General features: G+C 36.5%; 1 protein-coding gene across 4 annotated transcripts in view; it reads left to right on the top strand.

The window, feature by feature from the left end:
• The window catches only part of GLCCI1 (glucocorticoid induced 1), a 118,474-nt gene that overhangs the window by 72,672 nt on the left and 31,203 nt on the right, over nt 1–14,599 (top strand). For 2 of the 4 annotated variants that reach the window (XM_024249643.2, XM_054559450.2), the window contains exon 4: nt 13,814–13,930. In XM_024249643.2, coding sequence (XP_024105411.1) covers nt 13,814–13,930 — 117 coding nt within the window. The remainder of the gene's footprint in view (nt 1–13,813; nt 13,931–14,599) is intronic. The other 2 variants (XM_054559451.2, XM_054559449.2) reach the window with 1 other exon arrangement.

Genomic DNA, 14,599 nt, shown 5'->3' with positions numbered 1-14,599 from the left:
CTTGCTCTGTCACCCAGGCTGGAGTACAGTGGCATGATCATAGCTCATTGCAGCTGCAGCTGGGCTCAAGCAGTCTTCCTACCTGAGTATCCCAAGTAGCTGGTACTACAGGCATACACTACCACACCCAGCTAATTGTTTTTTATTTTTATAGAGACAAGGTCTCATTATATTGCCCAGACTGGTCTCGAACTCCCGGGCTCAAGCAGTCCTCCCGCCTCAGCCTCCCAAAGTGCTGGGATCACAAGTATGAGCCACCACACCCAGCTGCAGCTGATGATTTAAGCCATTGCTCATTTACCATTCTGAAAATCCTGGGGACCTTAAAAATTATGCTATATCTATTGTGCTTGTACTTTATAAAGTGGAACAACAAAGCCTGGATGATAGCACATCTATTTACAACATGGTTTACTGAATATTTTAAGCCCACTATGGAGACATACTGCTCAAAAAAAGGAAGAGATTCTTTTCAAAGTATTACTGCTTATTGACAATTTGCCTGGTCACCCAAAAGCTCCGATGGGGATATAAAAAAAATTAGTGTTTTCATGCCTGCTAACACAACATCCATTCTGCACTCCGTGAATCAAGGAGTAATTTCAATCTTCAATTCTTATTATTTAAGAAGTACATTTTGTAAGGCTTACAGGTACCATAGATAATGATTCCTCTGGTGAATCTGGGCAGAGTAAATTGAAAACCTTCTGGAAAGGATTCACCATTCTAGATGCCATTAAGAACATTTGTGATTCATTGGAGGATTTCAAAATATCATTAACAGGAGCTTGGAAGAACTTGATTCCAACCTTAATGGATGACTTTGAGGGGTTCAAGACTAGAGTGGAGGAAGTCACTGCAGATGTGGTGGAAATAGCAAGAGAACTAGAATTACAAGGGGAACATGGGCTGGGTGCAGTGGCTCATGCCTATAATCCCAACACTTTGAGGCTGAGATCACTTAAGCCCAGGAGTTTGAGACCAGGGCAACATAGCAAGACCCTGTCTCTTTGAAAAATAGAAGTGGAACCTGAAGATGTGACTGATTTGCTGCAATCTCGTGATCAAATTTGCATGAATGAGGAATTGCTTCTTATGGATGAGCAAAGTAAGTGGTTTCTTAAGATGGAATGTACTCCTGATGAAGAGGCTGTGAACATTGTTGAAATGATAACAAAAGATTTAGAATATTACATAAACCTAGTTGATAAAGAGTGGCAGGGTTTGAGAGGATTGACTCCAGTTTTGAAAGAAGTCCTGTGAGTAAAATGCTATCAAACAGCATCACATGCTACAAAGAAATCTGGTATGAAAGGAAAAGTCAGTCAATTTGGCAAACTTCACTGTTATTTTAAGAAATTACCACAACTGCCTCTGCCTTCAGCAACCGCCATCCTGATCAGTCAGCTAACATCTACGAGACAAGAGCTTCGCCATAAAAAAGATTGTAACTTGCTGAAGACTCAGATGATCGTTAGCATTTTTTAGCAATAAAGTATTTTAAAATTAAGATATGTATATTGTTTTTAGACACTACTATTGCACACTTAATAGACTACAGTATAATGTAAACATAACTTTTATTTGCACTGGGAAACCAAAAAGTTCGTGTGACTCACTTCGTTGCTGTATTTTTTATTTCTTGTGGTGGTCTGGAATCAAACCTGCAATATCTCAAAAGTATGCCTTCATTCAACAATGCTGTGGTAGTGTGAAAGCAGCCATAGGCAGTATAGAGTAGGTTTGACTATGTTCCAGTAAAACTTTATTTGCAAAAACATATGACAGGCTAGATATGGCCAGCAGAACATAGCTTGCCAATCCTTGCTAAGTGAAGTCAGATGAGTAAGACTACATGTTATATGATTCTAGTTTTATCAAAATTCCAGAAAAGGCAAATCTATAGAAAGCAAAAAATGCCTATTATGGTTGCCTGTGACCAGAAAACTGGTGATTGGCAATAAATAGAATGAAGGGAAATTTGGGGGGTGATGAAAAATTCCTAAAATTTGATTATGATTCTTCTTGTATAACTCTGTAAATTGATTAAAACCTTATGAATTTTACTATTAGAATGGATGAAGTTAATTGAATGTAAATTCTACTTCAATAAAACTGAAAAAAGGGAATAGATATAAAAGACTAATGCGATTTTCATGATATTTCATGAAGATACTAAATTCTGTATAACAGGCTTTAAAAATGATGAGAGTACATGGGTGAAGACTGAACGTGAAAATAGGAAGAATAGTTGTAATAGATGGCAAGAATTATAATTTGAGAAAATAATGAAAAATCAAAACTATTGTTGAAGCACTAAATTTTTTTTTTTTTTTTTTTTTTTTTGAGATGGAGTCGCGCTCTGTCACCCAGGCTGGAGTGCAGTGGCGCGATCTTGGCTCACTGCAAGCTCCGCCTCCCGGGTTCACACCATTCTCCTGCCTCAGCCTCCCAAGTAGCTGGGACTACAGGCGCCTGCCACCACGCCTGGCTAATTTTTTTATATTTTTAGTAGAGACAGGGTTTCACCGTGTTAGCCAGGATGGTCTTGATCTCCTGACCTCACGATCCACCCGCCTCGGCCTCCCAAAGTGCTGGGATTACAGGCGTGAGCCACCGTGCCTGGCCAAAGCACTAAATATTTTTAAAAGCTACACACCACTAAAGTTCAGTGCTTTTTGAAATAATGTATCATCATCTTCCTTGACATAGGATCAAATTAAACAGTATTACATCCATTCCTTTTTGTACTTTTTTTTTTTTTTTTTTTTTTGAGACAGGGTCTTGCCCTGTCACCAGGCTGGAGTGAAGTGGTGTGATGTCGGCTCACTGCGGCCTCGACCTCCTGGGTTCAAGTGATCCTTTTACTTCTCAGTCTGCTGAGTATCTGGGACTATAGGCATATGCCACCACACCTGGCTAATTTTTGTATTTTTTGTAGAGACAATTCGGCATGTTGCCCAGGCTGGTCTCAATCTCCTGGGCTCAAGCAATCGTCCAGCCTCTGCCTCCCAAAGTGCTAAAATTACAGGTGTCAGCCACTGTGCCCGGCACATCTGTTCTTCATAATTCACATGTATACTCTCCCTATCAGATAGTTTGCTTCAGGATTTCTGATTAAAATGTCAGTGAAAGCACTTGTATATAATATGCCTCTACTTTGCTCTAAGCCTGTAAGAATGCAATGTGAAAAAATTTAATCATAAGAATAAGTAAATACATTTTATCTACATTTAAGACAAGAAAAATCTCAACAGACCATAGAAATAGAAAAAAAAAGTCTTGGTGATGAGTGGATGTTGATGCTTACAGTAAGTCCTCACTTAATGTTGTCAGTAGATTCTTGGAAACTGTGACTTTAAAGGAAATGATGTATAATGAAACCACTTTTACCGTAGGCTAATGGACAGAAACAAGAATTAAGTCCTCATGGCATATTTCTGGTTATAAAAACATCACTAGACTTCTAGATGAAGACCAAAAAATTTGTAATATTAAACACTGAAATAACTGTGAGCTGGACATAAATTTAAGAAAGAGTAATAAAAATAAGATATTATTTACCCAACTGTTCCAGTGTAGGGTCATGAGTGGCTGCAGTGTATCCTGGAAGGTTAGTGCACAGGATGAGAACCAACCCTGGACAGGATGCCATTCCATCACAAGGCACACTTACAGATGCACCCACACTCACTCAGACTGGGACCATTTAGACACAGCAACATATTTGGGATGTGGGAGGAAACCAGAATACCCAGAAAAAAGCCATGCAGACATGGGGAGAGATTGCAAACTCCACACAGTGGCCCCAGCTGGAATTGGTTGTTTTCAATCAACAATATAATGAAAGGACCTATTGTACAGAAACCTAGGTATTCTTCATGGGAAAAAGAACCAAAAGTATTCTGCAAATGGCAGGAGATTGGAACTGGGCTCTCTGTATAAAAGTAGGGAACTGGGACCGTGTTTTAGGCAGTGCAACTATACCTGAAATACTATACCTGAAATAATTCCACCTGACACTGTTGGTATTTTCCTGTGACCCAATGAGGCACTTATGCAAAAATAGGAATGTAACCCTATAATATATGTAGATGTGGCACCTGAATTAGAGCTGTACTTATGAGGGACCAAAGTTCCAGCCTTAATGTTAGACCTGCTCTGGAGCTGTGTGTCTCCAGAGGTGTGAGTAACCATGCAGCCACACAGCAGGCAGGAGTTCACAGAGGATAAAACTTCCACATAAGATGAACTTGCAAACAAATATCTTAGGAAACATATTGCCATAAGAGATACCAGACATATTAAGTAGGCTCATTTACATCTGAGGAAATGAGAGTAAGAACCACAATTCCAAAAAAAAACCTTATAAATGTTTAAGATGTTCAAATGAAGTCATAATTCACTATGAGAATAGAAGTAAATAAGAACAGGTGGAATGAAAAGGGGCCACTTGGAAATCTTGTAACAAAATTTGATAAAAATAAACTGTTGGATGGATTAAAGTCAAGTTGGCATGACAGAAGAGAGAATTCATGAATCAGAACTATCAACTGCGAATTGAAATTGAAAGTGAGGATGAATCGAGTCACCTAGAACATAGAACAAAGAGGTAAAGAGGTTTAAAACATGAAAGAGAAGAGACATGGAAGATATAAACCAAAAATAAAATTCAGAGCCCTCCCTCAACCATCTGAGTGGACTCCCTCCTCTCGGCCAGGAACTGAAAGTTAACCTGAAAGACTGGTTCAGGCCATTATGGGAAGCAGGGGTGGACATGCCTCTTTATGCCCTCCTCCCTTTTGGAATTTGGGAAAAGCTGACCAGCATTTAACATCAACACAGACCTTAAGTTTGATAAGAAACATTTACAGTCTCTTCTCTCTGAAGCCTGCTATCTGGAGGCTTCTTCTGCGTGATAAAAGTTTGGTTTCCATAACTTCTTATCGGAATCCAGACATTCCTTTCTATTGATAATAACTCAGCCATTTGCCAATTGGAAAATTTTTAAATCTACCTATAACCCAGAAGCCCCTGCCTCGAGTTGTCCTGCCTTTCTGGACTGAACCAATGTATATCTTAAATGTATTTCAGTGATGCCTCATGTCTCCATAAAATGTATAAAACCAAGCTGTGCCCCAACCACCTTGGCCACATGTTCTCCTCAGGGCTGTGACATGTGCCATGGTCACTCATATTTGGCTCAGAATAAATACCTTCAAATACAGAGTTTGACTTCTTTTGTTGACAGAGATAACTGAGTTAGGAATTCCAGAATGTAAGAATAGTGCCAGGGAAGAGAAATTTTCCAAGGTTAAAAATTTGTTAGATTTGGAGAAGGATGTGTGTCTTCAGATTGAAAAAGTTACCAGTTTCAATGAGGAGAAACAGGGAGGAGAAAAAAAAAAACACCTGTAAGTATAGCATAAAGGAACTGTAGATCAATAATACACACGTACACACACATTCTAGCAATTAGGGAAAAGCATATTACTTACAAAGAAATGACAACCAGGTTATCAACGCGTTTATTAGAAATCACAGTTAATGCTCGTATACAATGAAGTTGTGACCATGTTAAGGAAATGAATCCAAGTGAAACATCATTTCCCTTTATGAAAAGATTGATTTTCCTCCAGTGCATTGTATTTACTAGAGATTTGCTAACCCAGCCTTTATTTAGATTACACTTGTTTAATTTCTAAACAATTGTACGCATGTACTTTTCCATTGGTTGGATTTGTGTTTCCCTGCTGAAATAACACAATAATTTTAAATTAATGTATAAAGCATAAGTAGGGTTTAAGATGTCTGCTAAGGAAATAAGGATTTAATGAATACTTACCACTTTTTATGGCAGTTAATTTGCACACATTTAGTTGAGGTAAAAACGAAGACAAGTAGATGCTTAAGATAACTTTTTAGCATTATCAGCCTTTGGTGACACTGCATTAGTTTATATAGTGTCAACATCTGCATTAACATGAAATGAGTAAGATTGTATGCTCGGTATTGTGTAAAGCATCTACAATTTCAAAAGAAACTTTAGATACAGTCTACTTCTTAAAGAGCTTAAGAGCTTAATTACATACTAGACAACACAACTAAGACTTTTAAGTGATAATCACAAAAGGACTTTATTATTAGCTCCCACTATCCTTATTCAGTGACAGAAGTTCTTCTGCCCATGATAGAAAATTAGAATCTGATCACTCCTAAACTCCTGTGTTCCCTTTAAGTGAGTAAATGCTTTCTTATCTCTTATGATAATCAAAGCTTACATCTCTTTTTATGTTTACAGCTACTTCCCTTCTGCCAGAGTGTACTGCTGCTGGGTGACTTATCATGGGTGAAGGGATCCCAGGGGCTTCTTTTCTCTTTCTTGCTCATTTTCTCCCTAACTCAACAGTCTCTATTTCTGACCTCTGTGGAGTTGGAGCTTGGAAAAATGGGGGAAAAGGAAATGGAATAGAAATGTTCCTACTTGACTGCTACTGTCAGAAGAGGCTTTTACTTTTTCTGGGCTTAACAGATTTTTAAAGTTGACTTTCTCTTACATTTTCATGGGTCTTTGGAGATCCCCTGTTCTGCACATCTCTTACCTACAGTTCTTTCTGGGTTAGTGTATCTCTTACTCTCTCTTAGCCTCTAGAATTCTAGAAATAACCTTCAGCTTCTCAGCTGCTGAGCTCTATTTCCTCTTCTTGGTGGCCGTCTTAAGAAGGACCTAAAACAACACTTCATGATGGTTCACGCACTCAGATTTCCCAAATGGCTCCTGAGAAACTCTCACCAATTTTTTTGGGGAGGTGGGGGGTCTGTTTAATACAGGGAGTTTAGATTTATTCTAATGCAGCAGTAAATCTATATCATCCTACCTCACTCTTTTCAGAGTGTGGAGTGTGAGTCAAATACCAGTCCCCTTAATTATGGGGAACATACATGAGTCTTTCCAAGTTGTTCCATTAAAACTCCTCTCTTTTCATTTGAGGTAAAGGAGGAAGTATACTGTCTTAGGTATTAGATTTGATTTTATCCTACTTGGAACCTAATAAGGTAACCTGTTACTCTTTCATAGATGCTAGCAGAAGGTATAAGACTCCTGATTTAGAGACAGGTGACTTTATTATTCACAGCACAGCAAGTATCAAGAAGGTCAAATTTATGTCAATTCTCCTGGACCCCAAGTCCCATGGGGAAATGAGGAAGACTCAGATGGATCCTGTACATACAGTAGATGATATTATAGAAGAGGAACACTGAGCTTGGGGAATCCACTGCTTTTACAATAAGCAGTAAGCACATTTACCCTTTGTCCCAGAGGGAACATAAGTAAAACTGTTATATTGTTGTTTTTTTTGTTTTTGTTTTTGTTTTTACTATTCTGATTTTTATAAACAAAAATTGAAAAAGATTTACTATTCTTTAAGGCACTCAGTGGAAAGAAGAATAAAATCACATATTGCTTTATTATTTCACCAGCAAGCCCTCTCATTAATAGGTTATATTTTTTTTAGATGGAACCATCTGAAGGAGTAAAATAAATGATTAGGGATGTTTCTTGCTTCCAGTCAAAAGTGATTAATGAGTATTATTGATAGGGTCTCCTTTTTAAAGTAAGACTTCCCTTATACTTTAATAAAACTATAGTTTTACTGAGAGGGTACAGTCTGCCCTAACATTCTGTTTATTCTTGGTATTTTTAGTACATATTTATAATGATATTAGGGAAGAACAATTGCAGTAATGGTTTCTCTGGACCTATAAGATAATAGTCTGAATATTTTATATTATCTCTTTGAAATCAAAGGAATTATGTTATAAACCTTTTAAAAATACATATATTATTTATCCAGTAAAGTCTCTTTCTAAATTAAATTAAATCGTAAATATGTTTTATAATCCTTTCATTATTTTTTAAAAACCAGACCCAGTAGGAACAGTTTTGAAGGTCACACAAATTGTTTATCAAAAAATATAGAAACTTAACCAGTAAGTTAATATACAGTCATTTAATCGCTTCATTAAATTTTTGTTCATTATTATTTCAGTTTCATGGCTTGTAATATCTCCAGCATTAAGAAAGGAAGTTATGCAGTGGTTGAAATTATGAGCCAATAGTTATTTATTGGTAGTTATTTACAGTTGAACATTCACACAGTATTCAGTAGCATCACTAGGTAATAGAGGTTACAAATAAAAATTTATAGAACTGGATTTGCCATTTATTAGCTGTTTCACATTGGGAAGGTACTTTGTTTTTGAGTTTTTCTCATCTGCAATATAAATTTGAGGCATCAGATGGGTTTGTGAACAGTATTTTTAAATTTTAGTCTGGTATTAAAATGTCTCTGTTGACAAATATGGTTTATTAGTAGTTGTAAATACATTTCTGTATTAAAACTTATATGTATAAAAATTCTCCCAAAGCTAGCTGTATCTGTAGAGGTGAATCTGGGGGTTCGGGGGTGCGTGGTGTGTGGAATCTCTGTCTGTTCCTGGATCAGTGGGTTTATGTGAAGTCTGCATGTAGGCAAGCATGTCTGTTTGTGGATGGATGTATGGGGTAGATGTGCTTACAGATGACCCTCCCTGTGTATACGTATTGTGCTTGTACGTATGTGTTTTCTTTGTGCATGTTTGTGTGCATATGTTGAATGAAGAACAGTTTGTTCATCAGGGTTTGCTTACTGACACTTTAAAGAAAAACAGGAAGACAACAGTGATTATTCATATTTATAGGAAGGCAGAAGTTTAAAATTTTTATTTTTAGAAGTTTGAGATTTTTGTTGAGGGATATAATATATAAAATTTGCTTTTAACTAGACTATAGACCTTTCTTTTGGGACATGTGATCTTTATAAACATTAAAGTTTGTCATATATTTCCCATTTTATAAAGAAGAGAATAACAGCTTGAGAGTCATGATTTTTCAAACTATATTTTCAGAAAAATTACTTGGGTTAATATCTTCAGTGATTGTTTTGGGGAAGGAGTTATCTCAGTTCAGCCTTGGTCACCTTTTGCATTCCCATTTGTCTGTAATTTTTTTAAGATTTATCTCCTTGTGAGTTGTTAACTTCATTCTTCAGTCAGTATAGAATGGTGATGAAGAGAGCAGAATGTGGAATTCCACTTACTGAGTCCAAACACTTGTTTACCACTTAACAATGTGACTTTTAGCAATATATTTTTTTAACCTTTCTACCTGTATTTCTTCACCTTTAAAATAATAATAATAATAGTACCTATCTCATGTGCTTTTGTTGAAAAATAAATGAGATAATTCATATAAAAGCAAGTAGCAGAGTGCCTTCTACAATGCTAGTACTCAGTAAATAGTTAGGCAAATTTTAATGATGCTTTTTTATTGTTAATTGACACAGTCATCAAACTGGCCTATAATTACTCTTAATAATTGCTAGAAAGAATATGTTATTAGGCAGAATGTGCATCATCAGAGCATTTTCAGCATGTTGAATTACAATTTGTTTAAAATTATATTACTGGCATTTGGCAAAGGATAAATTTCTATTATAGGAATATCCCTTTACATAAAGAGGGTGTGTTCTAATGTCCGTTATTAGAAATGTCATTAACAGAAATAGACATCATAGTTGTATATTTGCAGAGGTCTTCTATTTTCCGGTAGCTCATTCCTCTTTGCCATGCAAGGCAGGAAGCATAGCTCCCCAGCCCTCTTGAATAATCAGCATGATTTCCTCTTCTGTTAGTACTATTTCCTACTAAGAACCTTAGAACCTAATTACAGCCTTGGGCATGTCATTCATTTCTCCATCCAGGTAACTGAATTAAGAATTTTTGCCTCATTTGAGTCAGGTTACTGCTTTCTGCTCTTCACCTGTTACCTTGAGTCACTTAGTATTGAGGATATAAGCACTTCCCCCAGAAAATCTTCTGTGGTCAAGGGCTACTATGTTAAAATAAAAGAACACCCTTCACCCCCAGCAATGGAAGGAGAGTTCCAGTTGTTTCATGTCTTAGTCATCATTTGGTTTTGTCATCTTTTAACTTTAGACCTTATGACGAGTGTTAATTTATGTTTCCCTCATTAGAATGATGTTGAGCACCTTTTTTATGCATATTGACCATTTGGATATTCTCTTTGGCTAAGTACCTGTTCAAGTCTTTTGCCTACTCTTAAGACTTTTTCTTATTGCTTTGTAGGTGTTCTTTACATATTGTTGTTATGTATTCTTTGTTGGATATATGTGTTGTAAACATATTTTCCCAGTGTATGATCTGCCTTTTTATTCTAATGGTATCTCTGCCTTCTTTTTCAAAGATGAAAAGAATTATAGCTATTACTTTTGGTTCCTGTTAAATAGGATTTTAGCTTTAGTCACCTTGTCCTGGATAGGTACTACCCTATAGGTCACCTTTGTGTGAATTAGATAAAAGCACCCCCTCTAAGTAGATGTAGCCCCATTAGCGTAAGATTTTTTTTTTTAAAGGGCAGTGTCCTTTTAGTGAAGGAAAAAGCTTCTTTCAGGTAGCCCGAGTATTCTGCTAAGGCTACAGCTTGCTGAGTAGAGCTTGGTCTAGCCTAGATTTACCCCTCAGTCTGGTGCCCTAATGCTTGCTCAGCACTCAAACCGCAAACCAAAGATGGCACCCTAGGGCAGGTTATCTTTAAATATTCAGAGTTTCTAACTATTGAATACAAATTATTACAGTTTATGCATTGAATTTTCTCTTTTCAAAAGGTTGTTCTTAAGTTGTGGGGAGCTAACTTCCAAAATTAATTTCCTAGTTTTGAGTTGGTTATGACTTAAAAGTTTAGTTATCAGTTAGATGTCTCATACCCAGGATATATTTTTCCCACTGAAACACTGTTCTGTGGAATCTTGGTTATAAACCAACCTATAGCAGTGGGATAGAGAGACCTTAACCATTGTGTGTAAATGAGTGGTCTTTCTGTAGCAAATATTGTTTAGCAGTCTGCCTTAGGGTAGGAGTGGCATACTTCCCACATTGTCCTAACATTAGAAATAAGAATTACTTCACTTTCCAGCTACCTCTGATGGTTGTGCTTGTATCGTAGTGCAGTGGTACCTGTGGATAAGAAGGATGAACTGAGGACACCAGGTCTCTTGCTAGTGATAACCTATAACATTTTTCCTGGTTTTAGGCTTGCTCCCTTCTCTTTTTTTCTTCTCTTCCCAAAGCCCCCAAATCCTGCTTCCTTTCTCACTGCCCTCCCTTAGTCCTTTTAAGTTAAGATTTCCCATTTCCCTGCTCTATGGTGGAATATAATTCATTCTGAGAAAGATTTCCGTCTTCTTCAGTCCTTGAGGCAAAAGTGCTCAACCAGTCTTTTGAGGATAAGGGTTTTGGTTTTGTATTATTTATTTATTTATTTATTTATTTATTTATTTATTAAAATGTTAACAGTAGTGGGGGAAATAAACAGGACAAAAATAGCAAGTAAACAGAGATGATGTTACTAAGTTTTCAAAAAATGTGTTTCTGGTTCTCAGATGTTAAGTAAGGCCAGTTTCTGTTTTTTCGTCATTTAATTTCATAAATGCTTTAATCTTCTCTTCGTGACTATGCTAATTACTCTCTCTGTAGTTATTATTTATTCCTTGTGGCCCGGGATTACTTATTTATTTCTTACCTTTTCATGGTTTTGGGTTTTGTTTTTGTTTTTGTTTTTGTTTTTGAGACAGAGTCTCACACTGTCGCCTAGGTTGGAGTGCAGTGGTGGGATCTTGGCTCACTGCAACCTCCCCCTCCCAGGTTCAAGCAATTCTTTTGCCTCAGCCTCCCAGGTAGCTGGGATTACAGGCCTGCACCACCACATCTGGCTAATTTTTGTATTTTTTTTTTTAGCAGAGATGGGGTTTCGCCATGTTGGCCAGGCTGGTCTTGAACTCCTGATCCGCCCGCCTCAGCCTCCCAGAGTGCTGGGATTACAGGTGTGAGCCACAGTACTCAGCTGACTTATTCCCTAACTAACTTTTTAAAACCTTGGAGCTAGTGTAGTTGGGACCCGTTTCAAGTTAAAAGAAGGCGTCTCACATACTTCTTGACTAGAATTTGAAATATGCCAAGTATATAATATATATTTATGAAAATGGACTTTTACCCTAATTCCCACAGAATTGTAAACAAGAGCATAACTATGTTGTATTCCAAAGAAGGTCTGTCTTTGGAATTCATAGTACATGTGAAAAGCTATAGGATTATATTATTTAGGTTGGTAATCTAAGTGAAGTAAGGTTTGTAGCATGATGTAGGCTTTTTGTCTTCAGGGGTTTGTTAAATCGGCTTAGAACAAAACTTTTCTGCCTTATTTTGACGTCTCAGAGGCCTTGAAAAAATAGATTGACTAATATTTATCAATTTTAAGATTTTATGTTTAAATATTTTTTTAAATAAGTACAGATTATATTATTAATATCTAGGCATTCTGAGCTCTTTCATATAAGCTCTTTCTGGTTTTGGTTTTATACCTCTGTCCTGATTAAATGAATTGTACAATTTGAAATCCTATTTCTTTTTTATCATAGAGAATTATCTGTCTTGATTTATATTGATTACCTACAAATTTTGATTCATTTTCTTGTAAAAATTAATGTTCTCTGCAAGAAAATTATGTCAGTTCAACAGAGAGGAAGGCACACAAATATTAACATAATCTTATTTGTGCATCTTTTGCAAGCACATTTTATGAGAGATCCATAAGCTACATAGAGCTTTAAAAAACTTAAAAGGATCTAAAGATCTCAGCATAAAAGAAAGGATATAAATTCTTCCTTGTTTGGGTGCTTTATTTTCTTCTGTATTGTTTTCTCTTCTATTAACCACAGGTAAACATTAGTTTTCTCAGCGACCTATATACTTTTACCCTTGAGCATTTATAGGCTTTAACACTAATTTTCTATTGTGCTTTATATTGCCATGGTTATTCAAGGTAAATATTTAGATAATTTTGTAATACATTATATCTTTGTTGTATCTCTCTGGGCTCATTGTAGATGTTCAGGGAATAATTATTAATTGATTAACATCATCTTTTCTACAAGGAAAATAATACCAATATTAAATGACTTCCCCCAATTTGTTAATGGTTTCCTTTAAAATACACAGGAATTTTTTTACATCACCTAAAATATGTAAGTAGTTTAATGAATTCCAGGTCATATTATGGTAATGACTTTTCTGTGAAACCAGGGAAGTGTGACCCTTCCTTTTAGGAGAATATACCCTAAATTATATTTGTTTTTAAAGGTTTTATGATTACAGAGTAATATATATAGTAATATATTAAATATTAATAAGTTACTAATACTAAATAGCTTTGATTCTCCACAACACCATGGGATTTACAATTTTAAAGTGTTTAGTAATTGGTAAACCAGATCCATTTTGTTTATGTAAGACAGGAACTTAGAACCTAATGTGGTGCATATGTTTAGAGATCAGGTTTAACTTTAATCAGTAGGCATTTGAAATATTATTTTTCATCTTATAAAAGGTTTTCAAAAAGGATATTTCTGGTGTTACAAAGGTAAAATCTGAAATAATCTGGGGAAATGTAGTTGGCATATTTACCAATAACACTATTCAAATTTGTAAAAGTGAAGCATTTGTAGCATATATTTACTTCTCATTTTTAATAATCTTAATCCTAAAAACTTGCAAGAGTAAATCATTGTGGTGAAATATTGTCTCTTCTTAGAAACTTGAAAATGTTTTAGTCAGTACCCCAAAACTGAAGAAATAAATATAAAAATTTGGTATTCACTTTTATTCTCTTCTTGCTTCTCTTTCCCTGTCCCCAAAGCAGATCGCCAAACTAAGGCAGCAACTACAACGCAGTAAACAGAGTAGTCGTCACAGTAAGGAGAAAGATCGCCAGTCACCTCTTCATGGCAACCATATAACAATCAGTCACACTCAGGTAGGCTAACTTCTTGTCCAGATTTGAATAATTACTTTTAGTTCATTAAGGAAGGGAATTCATCATTTCAGCATTAAAAAAAAACCCATAAATCTTTAGCTCTACTAAATTACTAGTTTGTTAAATTGTTATAAAAAGATTGTTAGAAAGCAGCCGGGCGGCCGGCCTTGGTGGCTCACGCCTGTAATCCCAGCATTTTGGGAGGCCGAGGCAGGCAGATCACGAGGTCAGGAGATCCAGACCATCCTGGCTAACACGGTGAAACCCTGTCTCTACTAAAAAAATACAAAAAAAAATTAGCCGGGCGTGGTGGCGGGCACCTGTAGTCCCAGCTACTCAGGAGGCTGAGGCAGGAGAATGGCGTGAACCTGGGAGGCGGAGCTTGCAGTGAGCCAAGATCGCTCCACTGCACTTCAGCCTGGGCGACAGAGCAAGACTCTGTCTCAGAAAAAAATAAAATAAAAAAAAAAACAGCCAGGGGCAGTGGCTCACTCCTGTAATCCTAGCACTTTGGGAGGCCAAGGCAGGTGGATCACTTGAGGTCAGGAGTTCGAAACCAGCCTGGCCAACATAGTGAAACCCCATCTCTACTAAAAATACAAAAAAATTAGCCAGACTGGTGGTGGGTACCTGTAATCCCAACTACTTGGAGGCTGAGGCAGGAGACTC

This window comes from Pongo abelii, chromosome 6 (assembly GCF_028885655.2).
Source record: "Pongo abelii isolate AG06213 chromosome 6, NHGRI_mPonAbe1-v2.0_pri, whole genome shotgun sequence".
Taxonomy (NCBI): Eukaryota; Metazoa; Chordata; class Mammalia; order Primates; family Hominidae; genus Pongo; species Pongo abelii.
This window is presented reverse-complemented; position numbering and strand designations above follow the sequence as displayed.